Source organism: Misgurnus anguillicaudatus, chromosome 19 (genome assembly GCF_027580225.2).
Source record: "Misgurnus anguillicaudatus chromosome 19, ASM2758022v2, whole genome shotgun sequence".
Classification (NCBI taxonomy): Eukaryota; Metazoa; Chordata; class Actinopteri; order Cypriniformes; family Cobitidae; genus Misgurnus; species Misgurnus anguillicaudatus.
Window position 1 is genome coordinate 9107081 of NC_073355.2, and position 16569 is coordinate 9123649.

Sequence of the window (16569 nt, forward strand, 5' to 3'; positions counted from 1 at the left end):
GTTTTGATTGTTCATTGGGCTGGTTTTGTTACAAAGATCTGGCAACCCTGATTTATATTAATTTTCTAAATATGTGATTAATATAAACAGGATTTGTCTATTAAAATAATAGAAAAAGTTTACTTTGTTTTGATTGGTCATTGGGCTGGTTTTGTTACACAGATCAGGCAACCCTGGTTTCTATTCACTTTCTAAATATGTGATTAAATAAAAAAAGGATTTGTCTACTCAAATAATAGAAAAAGTTTACTTTAAAATTCAGTTTTGATTGTTCATTGGGCTGGTTTTGTTACAAAGATCTGGCAACCCTGATTTATATTCATTTTCTAAAAATGTGATTAAATACAAACAGGATTTGTCTATTCAAATAATAGAAAAAGTTTACTTTGTTTTGATTGGTCATTGGGCTGGTTTTGTTACACATATCTGGCAACTCTGATTTCTATTAATTTTCTAAATATGTGATTAAATAAAAACAGGATTTGTCTATTCAAATAATAGAAAATGTTTATTAGTGTTGTTACACAGATCTGGCAACCCTGGTTTCTATTTGCTGGCTAAATATGTGATCAAAATAAAAACAGGATTTGTCTATGCAAATAATAGAAAAGGTTTACTTTGTTTTGATTGTTCATTGGGCTGGTTTTGTTACATAGATCTGGCAACCCTGATTTATATTTTTATTTTCTAAAAATGTGATTAAATACAAACAGGATTTGTCTATTCAAATAATAGAAAAAGTTTACTTTATTTCGATTGGGCTGGTTTTGTTACACAGATCTGGCAACCCTGGTTTCTATTCATTTTCTCAATATGTGATTCAACTAAAAAATTATTTGTCTATTCAAATAATAGAAAAAGGTTATTTTAAAATTAAGTTTTGATTGGTCATTGGGCTGGTTTTGTTGCACAGATCTGGCAACCCTGATTTATATTAATTTTCTCAATATGTGATTAAATTAAGAAATTATTTGTTTATTTAAAAAATAGAAAAAGTTTACTTTGAAATTCAGTTTTTATAGTAAAAATGGCTTCTCTGATCTTCTTTGTGAGTTCTGGTCATTTTAGTTTTAATTTGGCTATTAATCATGAGCCTAAAGGTAAAATCATACGGACTTGTTTCTTCTACAGGCCTCAGGTATCTCTCTTGAGTGCATTATACAGTATCTTATCAGCTAAAATGAATGTTAGGCCTACTATGGTAAAAATGAATGGGTTTGTTACTTTCAGAACTTCAGTGTTGCTCTCTATTTGCAAACAAACCAGATAAGCAACAATACTTCTCAATGATTTGGGGTTTCTGTTATGGGATGAAGGGTAAGATCGGGGAGCGCAGTGACGGATACTCTTTAAACTCCTTCAGGTAGCTGCGATGTTTCCCTTTGGCCCAAACTGTCATCTGTATGAATCCCACCATAGTAAAGAACAACACAGGAACACACTGGGTCATCAATGTAAATCCAAGCCAAATTCCCAGCTACAGAAGAAACACAGATTCAGCTGCATTCACTACACAGTTATAGTGTCTGTTATTTACGCTATCACTAGAGGTCAGCATTTCATTTCTTTAAGACATCTAAAAACATTACTGTATGACCTGGAACTCAAAAATATTGTGACAATTTAACCTTGATATCTTTCATATTAAATTGTGTCATGATTTCAATGTGAAATCAAACGTTGATGTTCATTGTCTCATCTTGCAATCCTTCTTACCTCATATGTGTAGTTTGGACATGAGACAAGCGCAAATATCCACGTAAATGGATTCTTGTTTGGATAGGGAATCTTCTTCACCTTAGATCCTTGATGGGGAAAAATCTTATTTTTGATATATAATGAAAACCAGAGATGTTTTCATCATTTATGTATTTATGATGATATGTTGTTATTGAGATCTTACCAGATGGCCTGAGATTTCGCAGAGCCACGTGAATTGAGAAGGTGCCGATTTGACAGAGCTGTAAAAATCAAAATTTAGCATATGGCTGATAAAGATATATAATATATTTAGTAAAAACAACATTACAGAGTAAAAAATGCTCACTAGAAAGATTACAATTGCCGTCTTCACCTGCCTTTCTCCATAATCTGCATGTAAACAGACTGACGGAATTTCAGTGCATTCAGAGTATTTACAAATGTTCACTTAAAACATGAAAGACATGAAAATAAAATGTCATATAGAGATCTTTCATACGTGGAGGTGTGTAGAGAGGGTGATTGATGTAATAAGCCATCCATGCTGCAAAGCACCAGTAATATGAACAGTTCTGTAAAAGATTAAAGTCAGTGTAAAGTGAGATTAAATATGTGTTCTGAGTTTGTGACACCACAGAAATATGTGTGAAAAACCACCCGGCCAAATTTACACGATTAAAAAATGCCAAAATAAATAAAATAAGTTATCAAAATATTGTAAAAACATGCAGGATTCTTTGCTCTCAAGCGGTGGGGGTGTGTCCGCTGTCTACGCTGAAACCACGCCCACTTATGCGAAATCTGCCATCTCTCTTAACTTTCAAAGGCGCTGTCCCAAATGGCTCACTTCATGTGGACTTTTGGCCTCGTGGCCTTACATTGCGCATGCTTGCTTAGTCTACGAGTCCGTATTGTGTCCCATCTGTCATTTTTATGCTCCGAAGTTTGCTTATCAGCGCCCCCTTTGCACCCTTTCTGCCCCTCTGCAGCAGGCTTCACGCACTTTACCAACCCAAAAGTCCTTGCGAAAGAGCAATCAGACCAATCAGACGAAGAAAGGGAGGATTTCACACTGATGGGCAACTTCTCTTCCTATGTCTGCCGTGAAGCTCAAGTCTGTCCAAAATACAACTCTGGTGCGCCCTCGTGGACTTGGTCTGCACTACATGATGTCATTAAAGTGTGGACTCTGAAGAAGTCCACAAGTCCGGAGTGTGCCATTGGGGACAGGGCCAGTGTCTATATGGGTCCATAGGGTGTCCCAGCTGTCATTTTTACACTCCAAAGCGTGTTCATCAGCACCACCTTTGCACCCATGATGCGGTCTTTGGTGAAGCCCACACTGCTGCAGGCTCCACACACTTTACCAACCCAAAAGTCCTTGCGAAAGAGCAATCAGACCAATCAGACGAAGAAAGGGAGGATTTCACACTGATGGGCAACTTCTCTTCCTATGTCTGCCGTGAAGCTCAAGTCTGTCCCAAAATATGACTCCGGTGCGCTCTTGCGAGCTCGCGCCAAGGGTCCCTAAGGTCTGCACTACATGATGTCATCAAAGTGTGCCGGAGTGTGCCATTTGGGACAGGACCAGTGTCTACAAGTCCGTAGGGTGTCCCATCTGTCATTTTTACGCTCCGAAGTGTGCTTATCAGCGTCCTCTTTGCACCCTTTCCGCCCCTCTGCAGCGCGCTTCACGCACTTTACCAACCCAAAAGTCCTTGCGAAAGGGCAATCAGACCAATCAGACGATGAAAGGGAAGAGTTCACGCTGATGGTCAACTTTATCTTCCTGTGTCTGCCATGGCGCTCAAGTCTGTCCCAAAATACAACTCTGGTGCGCCCTCGCGGACTCGTGCCAAGGGTCCCTAAGGTCTGCACTACATGATGTCATCAAAGTGTGGACTCTGAGGAAGTCCACAAGTCCGGAGTGTGCCATTGGGGACAGAGCCAGTGTCTATGGGTCTGTAGGGGGTCCCATCTGTCATTTTTACACTCCAAAGTGTGTTCATCAGCGCCACCTTTGCACCCATAATGCAGTCTTCAGTGAAGCCCACACTGCTGCAGTCTCCATGCACTTTACCATCCGAAAAGTCCTTGCGAAAGAGCAATCAAACGACGGATGAGAGGAGTTCACACTGATGGGCAACTTCTCTTCCTATTTCCAGCGTGACGCTCAAGTCATTCCCAAAATACGACTCCGGTGCACCCTTGTGAACTCGTGTCAAGGGTCCCTAAGCTCTGCACTTCATGATGTCATCAAAGTGTGGACTCTGAGGAAGTCCACAAGTCCAGAGTAGACCATTTGGGACAGGGTCAGTGTCTACGGATCCATAGTGTGTCCCATCTGTCATTTTTACATTACGAAGTGTGCTCATCAGCGCCCCCTTTGCACCCACTGCTGCAGGCTCCACACAATTACCAACCCAGAAGTCCTTGCGAAAGAGCAATCAGACAACGGATGGGGGGAGTTTGCACTGATGGGAAACTTTTCTTCCTATTTCTGTCCCAAACTACGACTCCGGTGCGCCCTCGTGAACTCGCGTCAAGGGTCCCTAAGGTCTACACTACATAATGTCATCAAAGTGTGGACTGCGGAGTAGGCCATTTGGGACAGGGTCAGTGTCTACGGATCTGTAGTTGTCCCATCTGTCATTTTTACATTACGAAGTGTGCTCATCAGCGCCCCCTTTGCACCCACTGCTGCAGGCTCCACACAATTACCAACCCAGAAGTCCTTGCGAAAGAGCAATCAGACAACGGATGGGGGGAGTTTGCACTGATGGGAAACTTTTCTTCCTATTTCTGTCCCAAAATACGACTCCGGTGCGCTCTCGTGGACTCGCAGCAGGGTCCCTAAAATCTGCACAACATGTTCTCATCAAAGTGTGGACTGTGAGGAAGTCTACAAATCCGGAGTGTGCCATTTGGGAAAGGGCCATATACAGCTGCAACCTGAATGGATGCTCGTGATTGTGTTAAGGAAATTGTGCGCCACTGTTTTAGCCCGCCCCAATAATCCTGAACTCAGAACTGCTAAAAAAAAACAGTTTGGCCCTGTCCCAAATGGCGCACTTCATGTGGACTGTCAGTCTCATGGACTTAAATTGCGCATGCTCGCTTAGTTTACGAGTCTATAGGGTGTCGCATCTGTCATTTTTACGCTCCGAAGTGTGCTCATCAGCGCCCCCTTTGCACCCTTGATGCGATCTTTGGCGAAGCCCACACTGCTGCAAGCTCCACACACTTTACCAACCCAGAAGTCCTTGCGAAAGAGCAATCAGACCAATGACACGACAGAAGGGAGGAGTTCACACTGATGGGCAACTTCTCTTCCTATTTCCGGCATGACGCTCGAGTTTGTCCCAAAATACAACTCCGGTGCTCACTCTTGGACTCGCGTCAAGGGTCCCTAAGGTCTGCACTTCATGATGTCATCAAAGTGTGGACTCTGAGGAGGTCCACAAGTCCGGAGTGTGCCATTTGGGACAGGCCCATAGACGGTGTAACTTAAGGGGCAAGCTTCCGGTCTCTATCATCAAGCCAAACACCACAGTTTTTCAATATTTTACTATGTGCTTACCTCAACTTAGACAAATTAATACATACCAATCTTTTTCAATGTGTGCACTTAATCTTTGAACAGCGCCTTGTGAATGTGTTAGCATTTAGCCTAGCCCCATTCATTCCTTAGGATCCAAACAGGAATGAATTTAGAATCCACCAAACACTTCCATGTTTTCCCTATTTAAAGACTGTTACATGAGTAGTTACACGAGTAAGTATTGTGGCACAAAATAAAACGTGGGGATTTTTTAAGCAGATAAAAATGAGAACTATATTTTATGGCAGAAGAGCACTTAGTTTGCAGCACTTCGACCTCGAGCGCACTATTGATTAAAGTTTGAGCGAGAGGGATGTAGTCAGGAGTGATGATGTTACTGCGTCCTAAGGTCGAATTTCTGCAAACTAAGTGCTCTTCCACCATACAATGTAGTTTAATTTTTATCCACTTAAAAATCACCACGTTTTATTTTGTGCCACCATACTTACTCGTGTATCTACCCATGTAACAGTCTTTGAATGGGGAAAACATGGAAGTGTTTGGTGGCTTCTAAATTCATCCCTGTTTGGATATTAATGGGGCTTGGCTAAATGAAAAAAAAGCTCTTCCCAAATCTATGGGTGACGTCACGGACACTACGTCCATATTTTTTTTACAGTCTATGGTGTATCTTCACAATTTAGTACTACATAGTTTACCATCTGTGTAATGTGTTTAAGCAATACATTTAACATGTGTTCAGAAACAATTCTCTGTAATGACAAAATGAAATGTGATGCATGCTCACTTTGAAAATGTGGCGCAGCGGCATGGTACCATGAGAGAAGCGATGGACAAACAGCGTCTCCAAGATTCGCTTCACATAATGGAAGGAGTGACACACACAGGCTATACTGAGAAGAGTCAACAAGATCCGTTTAAAACCAGATCATCAAATAAATGTTTATTCTTGAAACACTTGGCAACATTATTCTTAAAATACTCTTCTGGTTGACCGGTGGGTCGTCTGTCAGAAGACACTGTTCCCACTGTTCATGGACTGAATCCAATACACTCAATGATAAATCACACCAAAGGACACTATTCTCATTCAACGACTCTGATACTTACTGCACAACCCAATGCTTACTGGTGGTGAATTCATACTTGGGAGCGTAGATAAGAGGAAGTCTAAAATAAAATAGCAGGTAGATGACAAGTGGTCCGATGTACTCGATTAGGAACACCTGCGAGGAGCAACACACAAACATATATTTAAATCACAGACAGGATCATATTTTATCTTTCTCATCCTACAATTGGTTGATTTCTCGTGATATGGATGTTTATTCATGTGCTATCGAAATACAACCAATTAATCAGATACAATGCAGAGTATATGAAGCCTGCTGGTTTTATCCCTGTCCTGTGGGACGCTGTGAGCATTGGTGAGAAGGTGAACAGGAGGTGAATGGGATCAACACCTGGTGGTAAATGGGACTGAAGAGATTACTTGTTCTGAGTAAAGAGTAAAGAGAACTGGAGAGGTGAGAGAAAACTGAACCGGAGGACCGTACGCATGTTGTACTGACACAAGACCGAGTTACATGAACGCATTTCAAACGAAGATTATAAAACAGACACTTCTGACTATAAATTGTGATTGGATGATTCATGTGGAAGCTGTAAAATGCCTATAAAGACACACATGGGTAGCCTGTACTACAATAGTAATAGCAGGAACCTGCAGGATCTCTTTAACCTAAATGAAATTAAATGTATGAGATTTATCCTAATTTCTCATCTAATGACTTCAGGACTTGTGTTTAGTGACGAGAGAGGTCATACAGTATTAATATACTGACTTTTGCCTAAGGAAGCCTTTTTGTTATGAAAATATTTTTGTGCACATACACTCACCTAAAGGATTATTAGGAACACCTGTTCATTATCTCATTAATGCAATGGTGAAATGGTGTGGGGTATGTTTTCTTGGCACACTTTAGGCCCCTTAGTGCCAATTGGGCATTGTTTAAATGCCACGACCTACCTGAGCATTGTTTCTGACCATGTCCATCCCTTTATGACCACCATCCTCTGATGGCTACTTCCAGCAGGATAGTGCACCATGTCACAAAGCCCGAATCATTTCAATTTGATGAGTTCACTGTACTAAAATGGTCCTCACAGTCACCAAATCTCAACCCAATAGAGCATCTTTGGGATGTGATGGAACGAGAGCTTCGTGCCCTGGATGTGCATCCCACAAATCTCCATCAACTGCAAGATGCTATCCTATCAATATATGGGCCAACATTTCTAAAGAATGCGTTTAGCACCTTGTTGAATCAATGCCACGTAGAATTAAGGCAGTTCTGAAGGTGAAAGGTTGTCAAACACAGTATTAATATGGTGTTACTAATAATCCTTTAGGTGAGTGTATGTCTTGTAACGTAATAAAGAGAGAGAAAAAAATTTAGACACTTCTTCTGTATCACAATTGGAGTTTCTATACGAGAGTGCCCTCTGGCTTTTGGATGTGCCTGGATTTCACCGTAATTCATTCATTGAGAAAACGCGCATTTGCGAGATTAATTGTTACAGCCCTAACCTGTATCAACTATTACACAGAGTAAACGTTACTGTGTAAAATAATGTATAATGTTTACTACAGTTCCTACTGACTGCCAAACCTCTCTGCACAGTTGTGTTTCATGCTTGTCATCTCCCCTCGACGAGCAAACATTTTATTTTCATAAAGGTATTTGGCACATAACCAAGACAATGCGTGTGCTTTCAATTAAACCATGTACACCAAAAGGTACAACATTTCAATGTGTTGTATAATAAAGGTACAAAAAAAAAAAAACTTGGAGGGTACCAGCCCAGTTTTGTACCTTGTTTGTGACAGCATACCATGTACAGTATGTCTTTATGTGAAACAGCAAGTTTATGTGTTTCAAATGATTTGTGTGAACACTCACAGTTCCCCAGGAAATCTGGGCTCCTAAGTCTCTGAAGTAAAGAGTTGCAGTGGTTCCCACGGGGAGATCCTGTAAGATTTCTTCATCTCGTAAAGGTTTTCCTTCTGAAAGCAACCATAGTCTTCTTCTAAGTATTCAGAAGGGTATAGCCTACTGTATAAATGTATATAAATACCCCACACTGTTAAAAACTTCTGTAGAAATTACAGTATTACACTGTAAAAAAATCTGTACACTGTAAAAAATGTCTGTAGAAATTACAGTATTAATGGGTATTACTGGCAACTAGCTGCCAGTAACTTACTGTAGATTTTACATTGATGTTATTTACTGGCAACATTTTGTTCAAAGTTAAATGAACATTTAACATGTACAAGTCTTTGTCTTTACAGAGTAAAACTAAAAAAACAGCATCAAGCAAAACATTCTGGGAAACAAAATCTGAAGCAAAAAACAGAAAAAGGTTGATGATAATTTCTGGTTCCCAGAATGCTTTGCATGAGGCTGTTATTGTAAAGTTTTATTCTGTAAAGATAAAGACTTGTTAATATTTAAAATTTATTTAACTTTGAACAAACTCTTGCCAGTAAATAACATAAATTTAAATCTACGGTAAATTACCGGCAACCCAGCTGCAATAACATTGAAAGGATTTTTTTACAGTGTACTGACAGCTGTTTGCCAGTAACTTACTGTAAATGTATGTTATTTACTGGCAACAGTTTGTTCAAAGTTAAATGAACATTAAACATCAACAAGTATTTGTCTTTACAGAATAAAACTACAATAACAGCCTCATGCAAAGCATTCTGGGAACCAGAAATCTGAAGGAGAAAAGTTGATGAGGATTTCTGGTTCCCAGAATGCTTTGCATGAGGCTTTTTTTGTAGTTTTATTTTGTAAAGACAAAGACTTGTTCATGTTAAATGTTAATTTAACTTTGAACAAACTGTTGCCATTAAATAACATGAATTTAAATCTACAGTAAGTTACTGGCAAACAGCTGCAAAACTACAGCAAATGTTTTACAGTGATGTGACCCTGCCTGTGAAAATCTTTCATTTTGTGATTTAGTCTTTTCTACATCAAATGTAAAGAAAATTATGTGGAAATATAACCTTGATATGTTTAATATTGACTGAGTAACGTCATGACAAAGATTGAAATCAATGAGTAATCAAACTTTGATGCTCCAAATCTCGTTATTAGATTATGAGACTTTAAATTAGATTTCACAGATAGGCTCACATACAGTATCTACTGTATAACAACTGTAATGAATCAGATTAACTTACTTGGATCCAGGCATAAAGACTGTCTGGCAGCGTACCAGTGTGGATCTGTGAAAATTGAAGCCTGACACGTAAGACTTTGCTATAACTATTATTTCAATGTCATCAACTTATCATATTCCTCGCTGAAAGCTATTTAAAGAAAGGCCTCGTATGTGTTTCACTAGAGAGACGGGCTTACTTGATTTGTGGAACATTGACTTAATGTCCAAAATAGTTGCCGTTGGCTCGACCTGCAGAAAGATAAACAGCTTCGAAATATCTTCAGCTATATTTCTATTTAAACATTTACATTCCATAGGAGTCTCAAAAACGATGGGTTATTTTCAACCCAGCATTGGGTCAAAACGGGACAATCGTCTGTTGCGTTGTAATTTAACCTATATCCCAGAATGCTTTGCATTAGGGTGTTATTTTATAGTTTTATTCTGTAAAGACAAAGACTTGATAATGTTTAATGTTCATTTAACTTTGAACAAACTGTTGCCAGTTAATAACATAAATTTAAATTTACAGTAAGCAGCTGCCAGTTATACTGTAATTTCTATGGAATCTTTTTACAATTACTATATATTAACTAAAAGTAAATTTTTTTAAGTATATTTTTGAAGTTGAAAATATATTTAATTTAAACCTATTCAAACCTGCTATTTTAAAAAGTTTTGTACCATAAACAAAGTTTTTCTTCTAATGCGACATGATATTTCCTTGTCAAAAATATCAAAAAAGGAGCGCTTCAAGGACTCAAAAAAATACGTTGAAGACGAGGTGCTCTTTGGATAGGAAAATAGTAGTATAACAAATCAAAAAAAAAAAAACTCCAAGTCAAAAAGTAAAAAAGCCTTTATTGATATGGCTTGTTATTTCCTTGTTTTGAATTATATGGAGGGCTAAATATATATTTTAAATGCTTTTAAATTATATACATTTTTTAAAAATATTTCAAAATATACAAAAAAAGGGATGATGTTACTGCGCGCCGAGGTCGAAGTATTGCAAACTAAGTGCTCTTTCGCCATACAATATAGGTTGCATTTTTCATCCGCTTAAAAAATCGCCACGTTTTATTTTGTGCCACCATACTTACTTGTGTAACTATGTAAGAGTCTTTAAAGGGGTCATAGCGTGAAAATTAGACTTTTTTCATGTTTAAGTGCTATAATTGGGTTCCCAGTGCTTCTATAAACCTAGAAAATGTGATGAAGATCAACCCAGTAACTTAATTTGAATAAGCCATTTTCTGCAAGCATGTGAAAAATTAGGTCGTTCAGATTTCGCCTATTTTGTGAGGTAGGTCGCAAGGCGAATTACAATAATACCGCCCCCTTTATCTGCACTATCCAACCACAGCACTGCCATTTAGTGCAGAGAGAAAGATGGAGAAACAAAGGACTTGACAGCACAATTGAGTGATAGTACATCTTGTGATAGTACATCGACTTTAAATAGGTTGAATGACATGTCTACCATAGCCTGACGGGGTCTGTATCACTTTTACTCGTACTTTAAAACTTAGGGTTTCGGGTAGTAACCAGAGCACAAAAAAACTACAAAATTCAACTGCTTTACGGCATACGTCACTTCCTCCACACAATTTTTTTTTTTACGAGAATTTTGCTGGACTTAAGGAGTATAGAGAGCAACTTCTATTATGTGACTCTGTGGCACTGTGTAGTGTCACGGACCTATGACACGGGCGACCCGGGTTCGATTCCCCTTTAAGGCAATTTTTTATATAAACTCACGATCTTGATTCATACATAAATGCGATCTTCTTTATAAATGACGGCGATTATCTTGCATATAGTTCTCTGTATTCAGATGCTGCATTCACGTGTTCACGTATTTACCTTTCTTTTACTGTGTCTATGTATTTACATTACAATCCAGGATGCTATAGCAGTCAAACTTACTCACACAGTGTAAAACCAAACCCTATTCATTCACCAATCAAATCCGAGCGTTTCTCTCTTCTCTCTTCCTCATTTGCTGCGTTCCGCTGTCACTCGCATGACGTATTACAAAGCGGCAGACCTAAACACATCGGTTTACTTGGATTTGGAGCGACAATTTTCACACAAAAGAGAGGAAAAACGAGTGCCATTGCAGAAAATCGTGCTGGCAAAGCCCGATTTAGGCCATGCAACAATATTTGTTTCGAAAAAGGCAAGAAAATACTTCTGGTCGTTTCTCAATTGGAAGGCTGTATCGGAGGTCAAATATGCAGGCTGCATACGTCATCAAGCCTGGTTTATTAAGGTAAACTGAGCATTACATTCGCAAGTCATAAGCCTACTGCAACAATTTACAATTAACTAAGTATAATAGTCAACTTTATAATTGTTAATATTCTAAAATAAAACAGTCTTGATGACGTAGGCAGCTTAGAAATACGACATCCGGAGGCTGCAACCTTCAGACTGAGAAATGGCTTCTGCCACGAGTTCCTCATCAGTTGTAACATGACTGCGTTTCTCCCTGATGCCTCAAAATGTTGATCGTTTAGCGTTTTAAAGGTTTAGATTTTAGTTTTAAGGTTGGCCAGTTCTTTTCCTTTGCGACAGTGGCCTCTAGGGGCGCTAGGCGTGAAAAATACATCTCTAGCACCCCCTAGTGGCCAAAAAGTTCTGTGGTGTGCCTTTAAATAGGGAAAACATGGAGGTGTTTGGTGGCTTCTAAAATCATCCCTGTTTGGATCCTAAGGAATGAAAGGGGCTAGGCTAAATGCTAACACAATCACAACGCGCTGTACAAACATTAAGTGCACGCACTGAAAAAGATAGGTATGTATTAATTTGTCTAGGTTGAGTTAAGAACATAGGAAAATATTGAAAAACGGTGCTGTTTTCCTTTAAGATTGATTGTGGCTTTACCAAATTTCACTACTGTGATAGGGTAACCAATTATATGTGATTTTCACAGCTCCATGTAATGCATTTAAAGAAATATCTAGTAAAACTTTCTAAGGATCAAGTGAAGTTTTGAAACATGTTTAGAGTTTTGTCTGAGTGGTTTCAACCTATTTTCTGTCAAATGTAAACATTTTCTGCATTGCAACATTTTTGTCAAATCAATATATGAAGAGTTTCGTTGCAAAACGAGATAACCACCGTTTTTTCAATTGTTCAGAAATCTCGTTTTTAGGTTGTGCATTCCAATTAATTTCAATGCAACTGCAGGTAAAAAATACAGCTAAGTAGCACCATAAAACAAAATAATAACATGATAACATAATATTACGGTAAACATGTTTTGACACAAATGTTAAAAAAATGGATTTATCTCGTCTTGCAACGAAACTCTTCATATATATATAGTGTATATATATATATTTTTTTTTACAGTGCATGGGTTAATTTAACCCAACTGCTTGGCTTGTCCCTTTTTGACCCAATGCTGGGTTGAGCCTTTTTTTTAAAGTGTACCAATCTCAAAATAGTAAATAAGTTAACAAATATAAAATTGCTCATATTGTACAGAGACGTTTATTTAATTAATGTTGTTTTATTGTTATTCTGTCTTCTGTATTTCTTTATATTGTATTTGTCTATATTTATTTTTATTTTAATACAGCGCAGCATTGCAATTTTGACTTTAAAACCACATTGCCAAAAACTTACGACACGCGCTACGATTGCAGTTGCTTTACTGTAACCATCTCTAATCATTAATGATAGCTAACACAGAGAATTTCTTTTAAAGGTGCAGTGTGTACATTTTAGCGGCATCTAGTGGTGAGGTTGCAAAGTGCAACCAACTGCTCAGTCCACTGCTCACCCCTCGCTTTTAAAACGCATAGAGAAGCTACGATAGTCACCGCTGGAAAAAACATGTAATCGACGGAGACAACTTAGCAAAAAAGTTTGTCCGTTAAGAGCTTCTGTAGAAACATGGCGGCACAAAATGGAGACTTCCACGTAAGGCGACCCTCGGTGTATGTAGATAAAAACTTCTCATTCTAAGGTAATAAAAAGCTCATTATGAAAGGTCACACCCCTGATAATAAAGTTTTGGATATAATTTTGCATTTCTGTCAAGAGATCCTTCTAAAAATTACACGCTGCACCTTTAAATATCTATTAATTTTTAAATATCTTTGCTTAGTATTAGTTCTAAATGTCACGTACCTTATCCAGAAGTAATAGTTTCTCCCTGGTCTTGGCATCCAGTATCTCCACCTCAAAGTAAACGATACGTTTAGGTTTTTTAGGAGGTTTTGGTCTGGGTTTGTGGGGTGCAGGCGCAGGAGCAGGTGTGCTTTCACTCTTAGCACTTTTCGCCTCTAAAGCTAATGCATCCATGATGCTGTCTCAAACCTCACACGATGGATCCTCTATTTTAAAGTTATCTGTCACTTACAACATATCACATTTAACCCATCAAACTTTCCTCAGATCTTCAGAGATAATCCAAACCGAAAGTTCGTCTCCGAAACAAGCGAAGATCTCAAGAGACGAAGACCTCAGACGTGAGTGAGTTCTTAATATGCAGTATCTTAACACCTGAAGTCTGGCCACTTCGGTCACCAGCTCTCCGTACATCACAATCGCTTCTGGGTGAAGACGAAATCTGAGAGTCCTAAGACATAATCCATGGCATGCCTTTCATGAAGCTATATTTACATGCCTGCTTAGCTGAATGCCAGTCCTGTGACCTTGTGGGACTCAAACCAATCTAGTAGGCTCAGCTCCCTGCCACCCCTGTCGCCTCTACTGTGTGACTCTGAATTACAGACTAGTGTGTGTTTGGGTAGTGCGGACTGTAGGATAGGGGTTATTTACAGAGGGGTGTACCAAACAGAAGTTAGGGTAGCGAAACCCTTATACAGTATCATATTAAGTAGGACCCAACTGTATCTCTATTTTAGATCTATAACAGATGAGCTACATCGTGCCTTCAAGTGATGACGTTATTTAGGCATTTTTATTGGAAGGTATCTTTGCTATTTGGATCAAGCTATGCAGAGTAAAATCATCCGGTAAGCATTAATATAATCCTGCTATCCAAACGCTCATGAGCTGAGTGGGTAAAAACTTGTTTATTTGTCAGATGAAACATAGATCTGTCAGAATGTAGGACATCTATTTATGCATAACTACACCGCGTTGAGTTTGTTCATGGCCACACGACTGAACCTGCTGGCCTTAATAGAGAAGCTGCTTCTGGGGTCCCTAGAGGTTCTCACGTTCAGTCTCATGCGTGTCTGTCAACCCTAAGTAGATCGGACAAACATAGTCGTAAGTAAAGTAAGTGATGTGGGTTATTTACAGGGAGGGTTAGTTTCAATCACCTGTTCGCAAACCTTGAGAATTGTGCAGTTAAAAAAATTCCAGAAAATAGTCTTAAAAGCCCAACTAAAATTTGCTTGGGATATAAAAAGAAAATGTATTTCAAGAGCAAGCAAATACATTTCTAATTTTACAATCCATATGGCAAAAAATGATTGGCCAAAATATATTTTAAATATATGCTAAATCAATATATATTAAAGGTGCAGTGTGTACATTTAGCGGCATCTAGTGGTAAGGTTGCGAATTGCAACCAACGACTCAGTCCACTGCTCACCCCTCACTTTCGAAACACAGAAGCTACGGTAGCCACCACCGGACAAACATGCCTTCGTCTGGGACAACTTAGTAACACTTTGTCCGTAAAGAGCTTCTGTAGAAACATTGGGCCACAAAATGGCGACTTCCATGTAATGGGGACCCTCCATGTATGTAGTTAAAAACATCTCATTCTAAGGTAATAAACACATAACGGTTTTTATACACCCCTGATAATATAGTTTTGTATATTATTTTGCATTTCTATCAAGAGATCCTTTTAAAAATTACACACTGCACCTTTAATTAACAGTAAAAAATTTTAAAGGCAGGGTGCTTGATTTTTGAAAAACACTTTGGAAAAGGGAGTCGGGACAAGTACCAAAACACACTTGTAGCCAATCAGCAGTAAGGGGCGTGGCTACTAACCGACATCTTTGTCTGGGTTGCGCATGTGTGGGGCGGGTCTATCAAATGATGGTCCAGATTCTGTTGGGGTAGGGGCGTGTTTGTTTAGGTGATTTCAAATGTCAACATTGGCTTTTTAGAGATCATGCACCCCGCCTTTAAAGTATTTTTTATAGTTGAAAATATATTTCATTTAAACCTATTCAAACCTGCTATTTGTAAAAGTTTTGTACCTAAACAAAGTTTTTCTTTCAATGCGACATGAATATATTAATTCCTTGATTTGAGGGCTAAAATGCTTTAAAATATATTAAATTTTTAATATTTTTAATATTTCATTAATATTTTCACATAGAATGATTGAACGGAGTATTTATTCTTGTTCTGTGATGTGACATGTAGACAAAAAATGTTTTGTTTGAGTCTGTAATGCTTTAGAAGCTTCCTAAAAACCTCTCTCAGATAGCTCTATTAGGGTGGGGGATTTTAAACAAGTGGTTTTGCACCTATTTGGCTCCCCCTACTGGCTTAACTTGCAATCTCATTACTCCTGATTGGCTGACTTTGCTGCCACTCAAAAAATGTAGCCAATTATTTTAAAGTGGAGGGGCAGTTAGATGCCTGTGATGTCATAAGCATCAGTTTTTCAGATTGGGTTGTTTTCTGGCTGACATTTCTAAAAGAGGAATTTCTATGAGACTTAGATGTTTAGCATGTTAAGCACTTTTTGTATGTTCGTGAATGCGGGTAGCTACCATTATTCAACAAAGACAATTAAAAATGGTTTTTCATTCTCTGTCCCCTTCTTGTATGGATTTGATCTTAATCCCAGGCAAAGCCATACCTATAACATTTATGCTTACATTTCTTTGGGGAAACATACATTTATAAAGATGTTTTTAGGTAAGTTCATGTGATTTGTTTGGTAACTTTAGTTGCTGTTGAACCTCTGATGGTGAAGGCATGGAGTTAAACAAGAGCTCATATTTGCATTTTCAACTATAAAAATACTTTAAAGGCGGGGTGCATGATCTCTGAAAGCCAATGTTGAAACATTTGAAATCACCTAAACAAATACGCCCCTACCCCAACAGAAT

The 16569-nt window shown here is 38.5% G+C and overlaps 1 protein-coding gene across 2 annotated transcripts; it reads right to left on the bottom strand.

Moving 5' to 3' along the window:
- tecra (trans-2,3-enoyl-CoA reductase a) lies at window positions 1-14259 on the bottom strand. Of its 2 annotated transcripts, none has more exons than XM_055186266.2 (11): window positions 13646-14259; window positions 9700-9751; window positions 9522-9566; window positions 8227-8330; window positions 6374-6489; window positions 6051-6156; window positions 2201-2273; window positions 2048-2106; window positions 1904-1961; window positions 1717-1805; window positions 1-1477 (listed from the first exon to the last, which is right to left on the bottom strand). In XM_055186266.2, the coding sequence occupies exons 1-11, from the start codon at window positions 13817-13819 to the stop codon at window positions 1304-1306; spliced, it is 1050 nt and encodes a 349-aa protein (XP_055042241.2). In that variant the 5' UTR covers window positions 13820-14259; the 3' UTR covers window positions 1-1303. The 2 variants fall into 2 exon arrangements, with proteins under 2 accessions (XP_055042241.2, XP_055042247.2); XM_055186272.2 differs by having other exon boundaries at window positions 2048-2091; window positions 13646-14257.
- Window positions 14260-16569: the final 2310 nt, after the last annotated feature.

What these genes read in the sequence shown, in the direction of transcription:
- tecra (XM_055186266.2), bottom strand. Translation starts at nt 13,819, where the DNA reads ATGGATGCATTAGCTTTAGAGGCGAAAAGTGCTAAGAGTGAAAGCACA. An exon ending in GTCTTTATGCCTGGATCCAA is followed by an intron (nt 8,331 to 9,521) that starts GTAAGTTAATCT and finishes GGTTGCTTTCAG; the next exon opens with AAGGAAAACCTTTACGAGAT. An exon ending in CCCTCTCTACACACCTCCAC is followed by an intron (nt 2,107 to 2,200) that starts GTATGAAAGATC and finishes AAATTCCGTCAG; the next exon opens with TCTGTTTACATGCAGATTAT.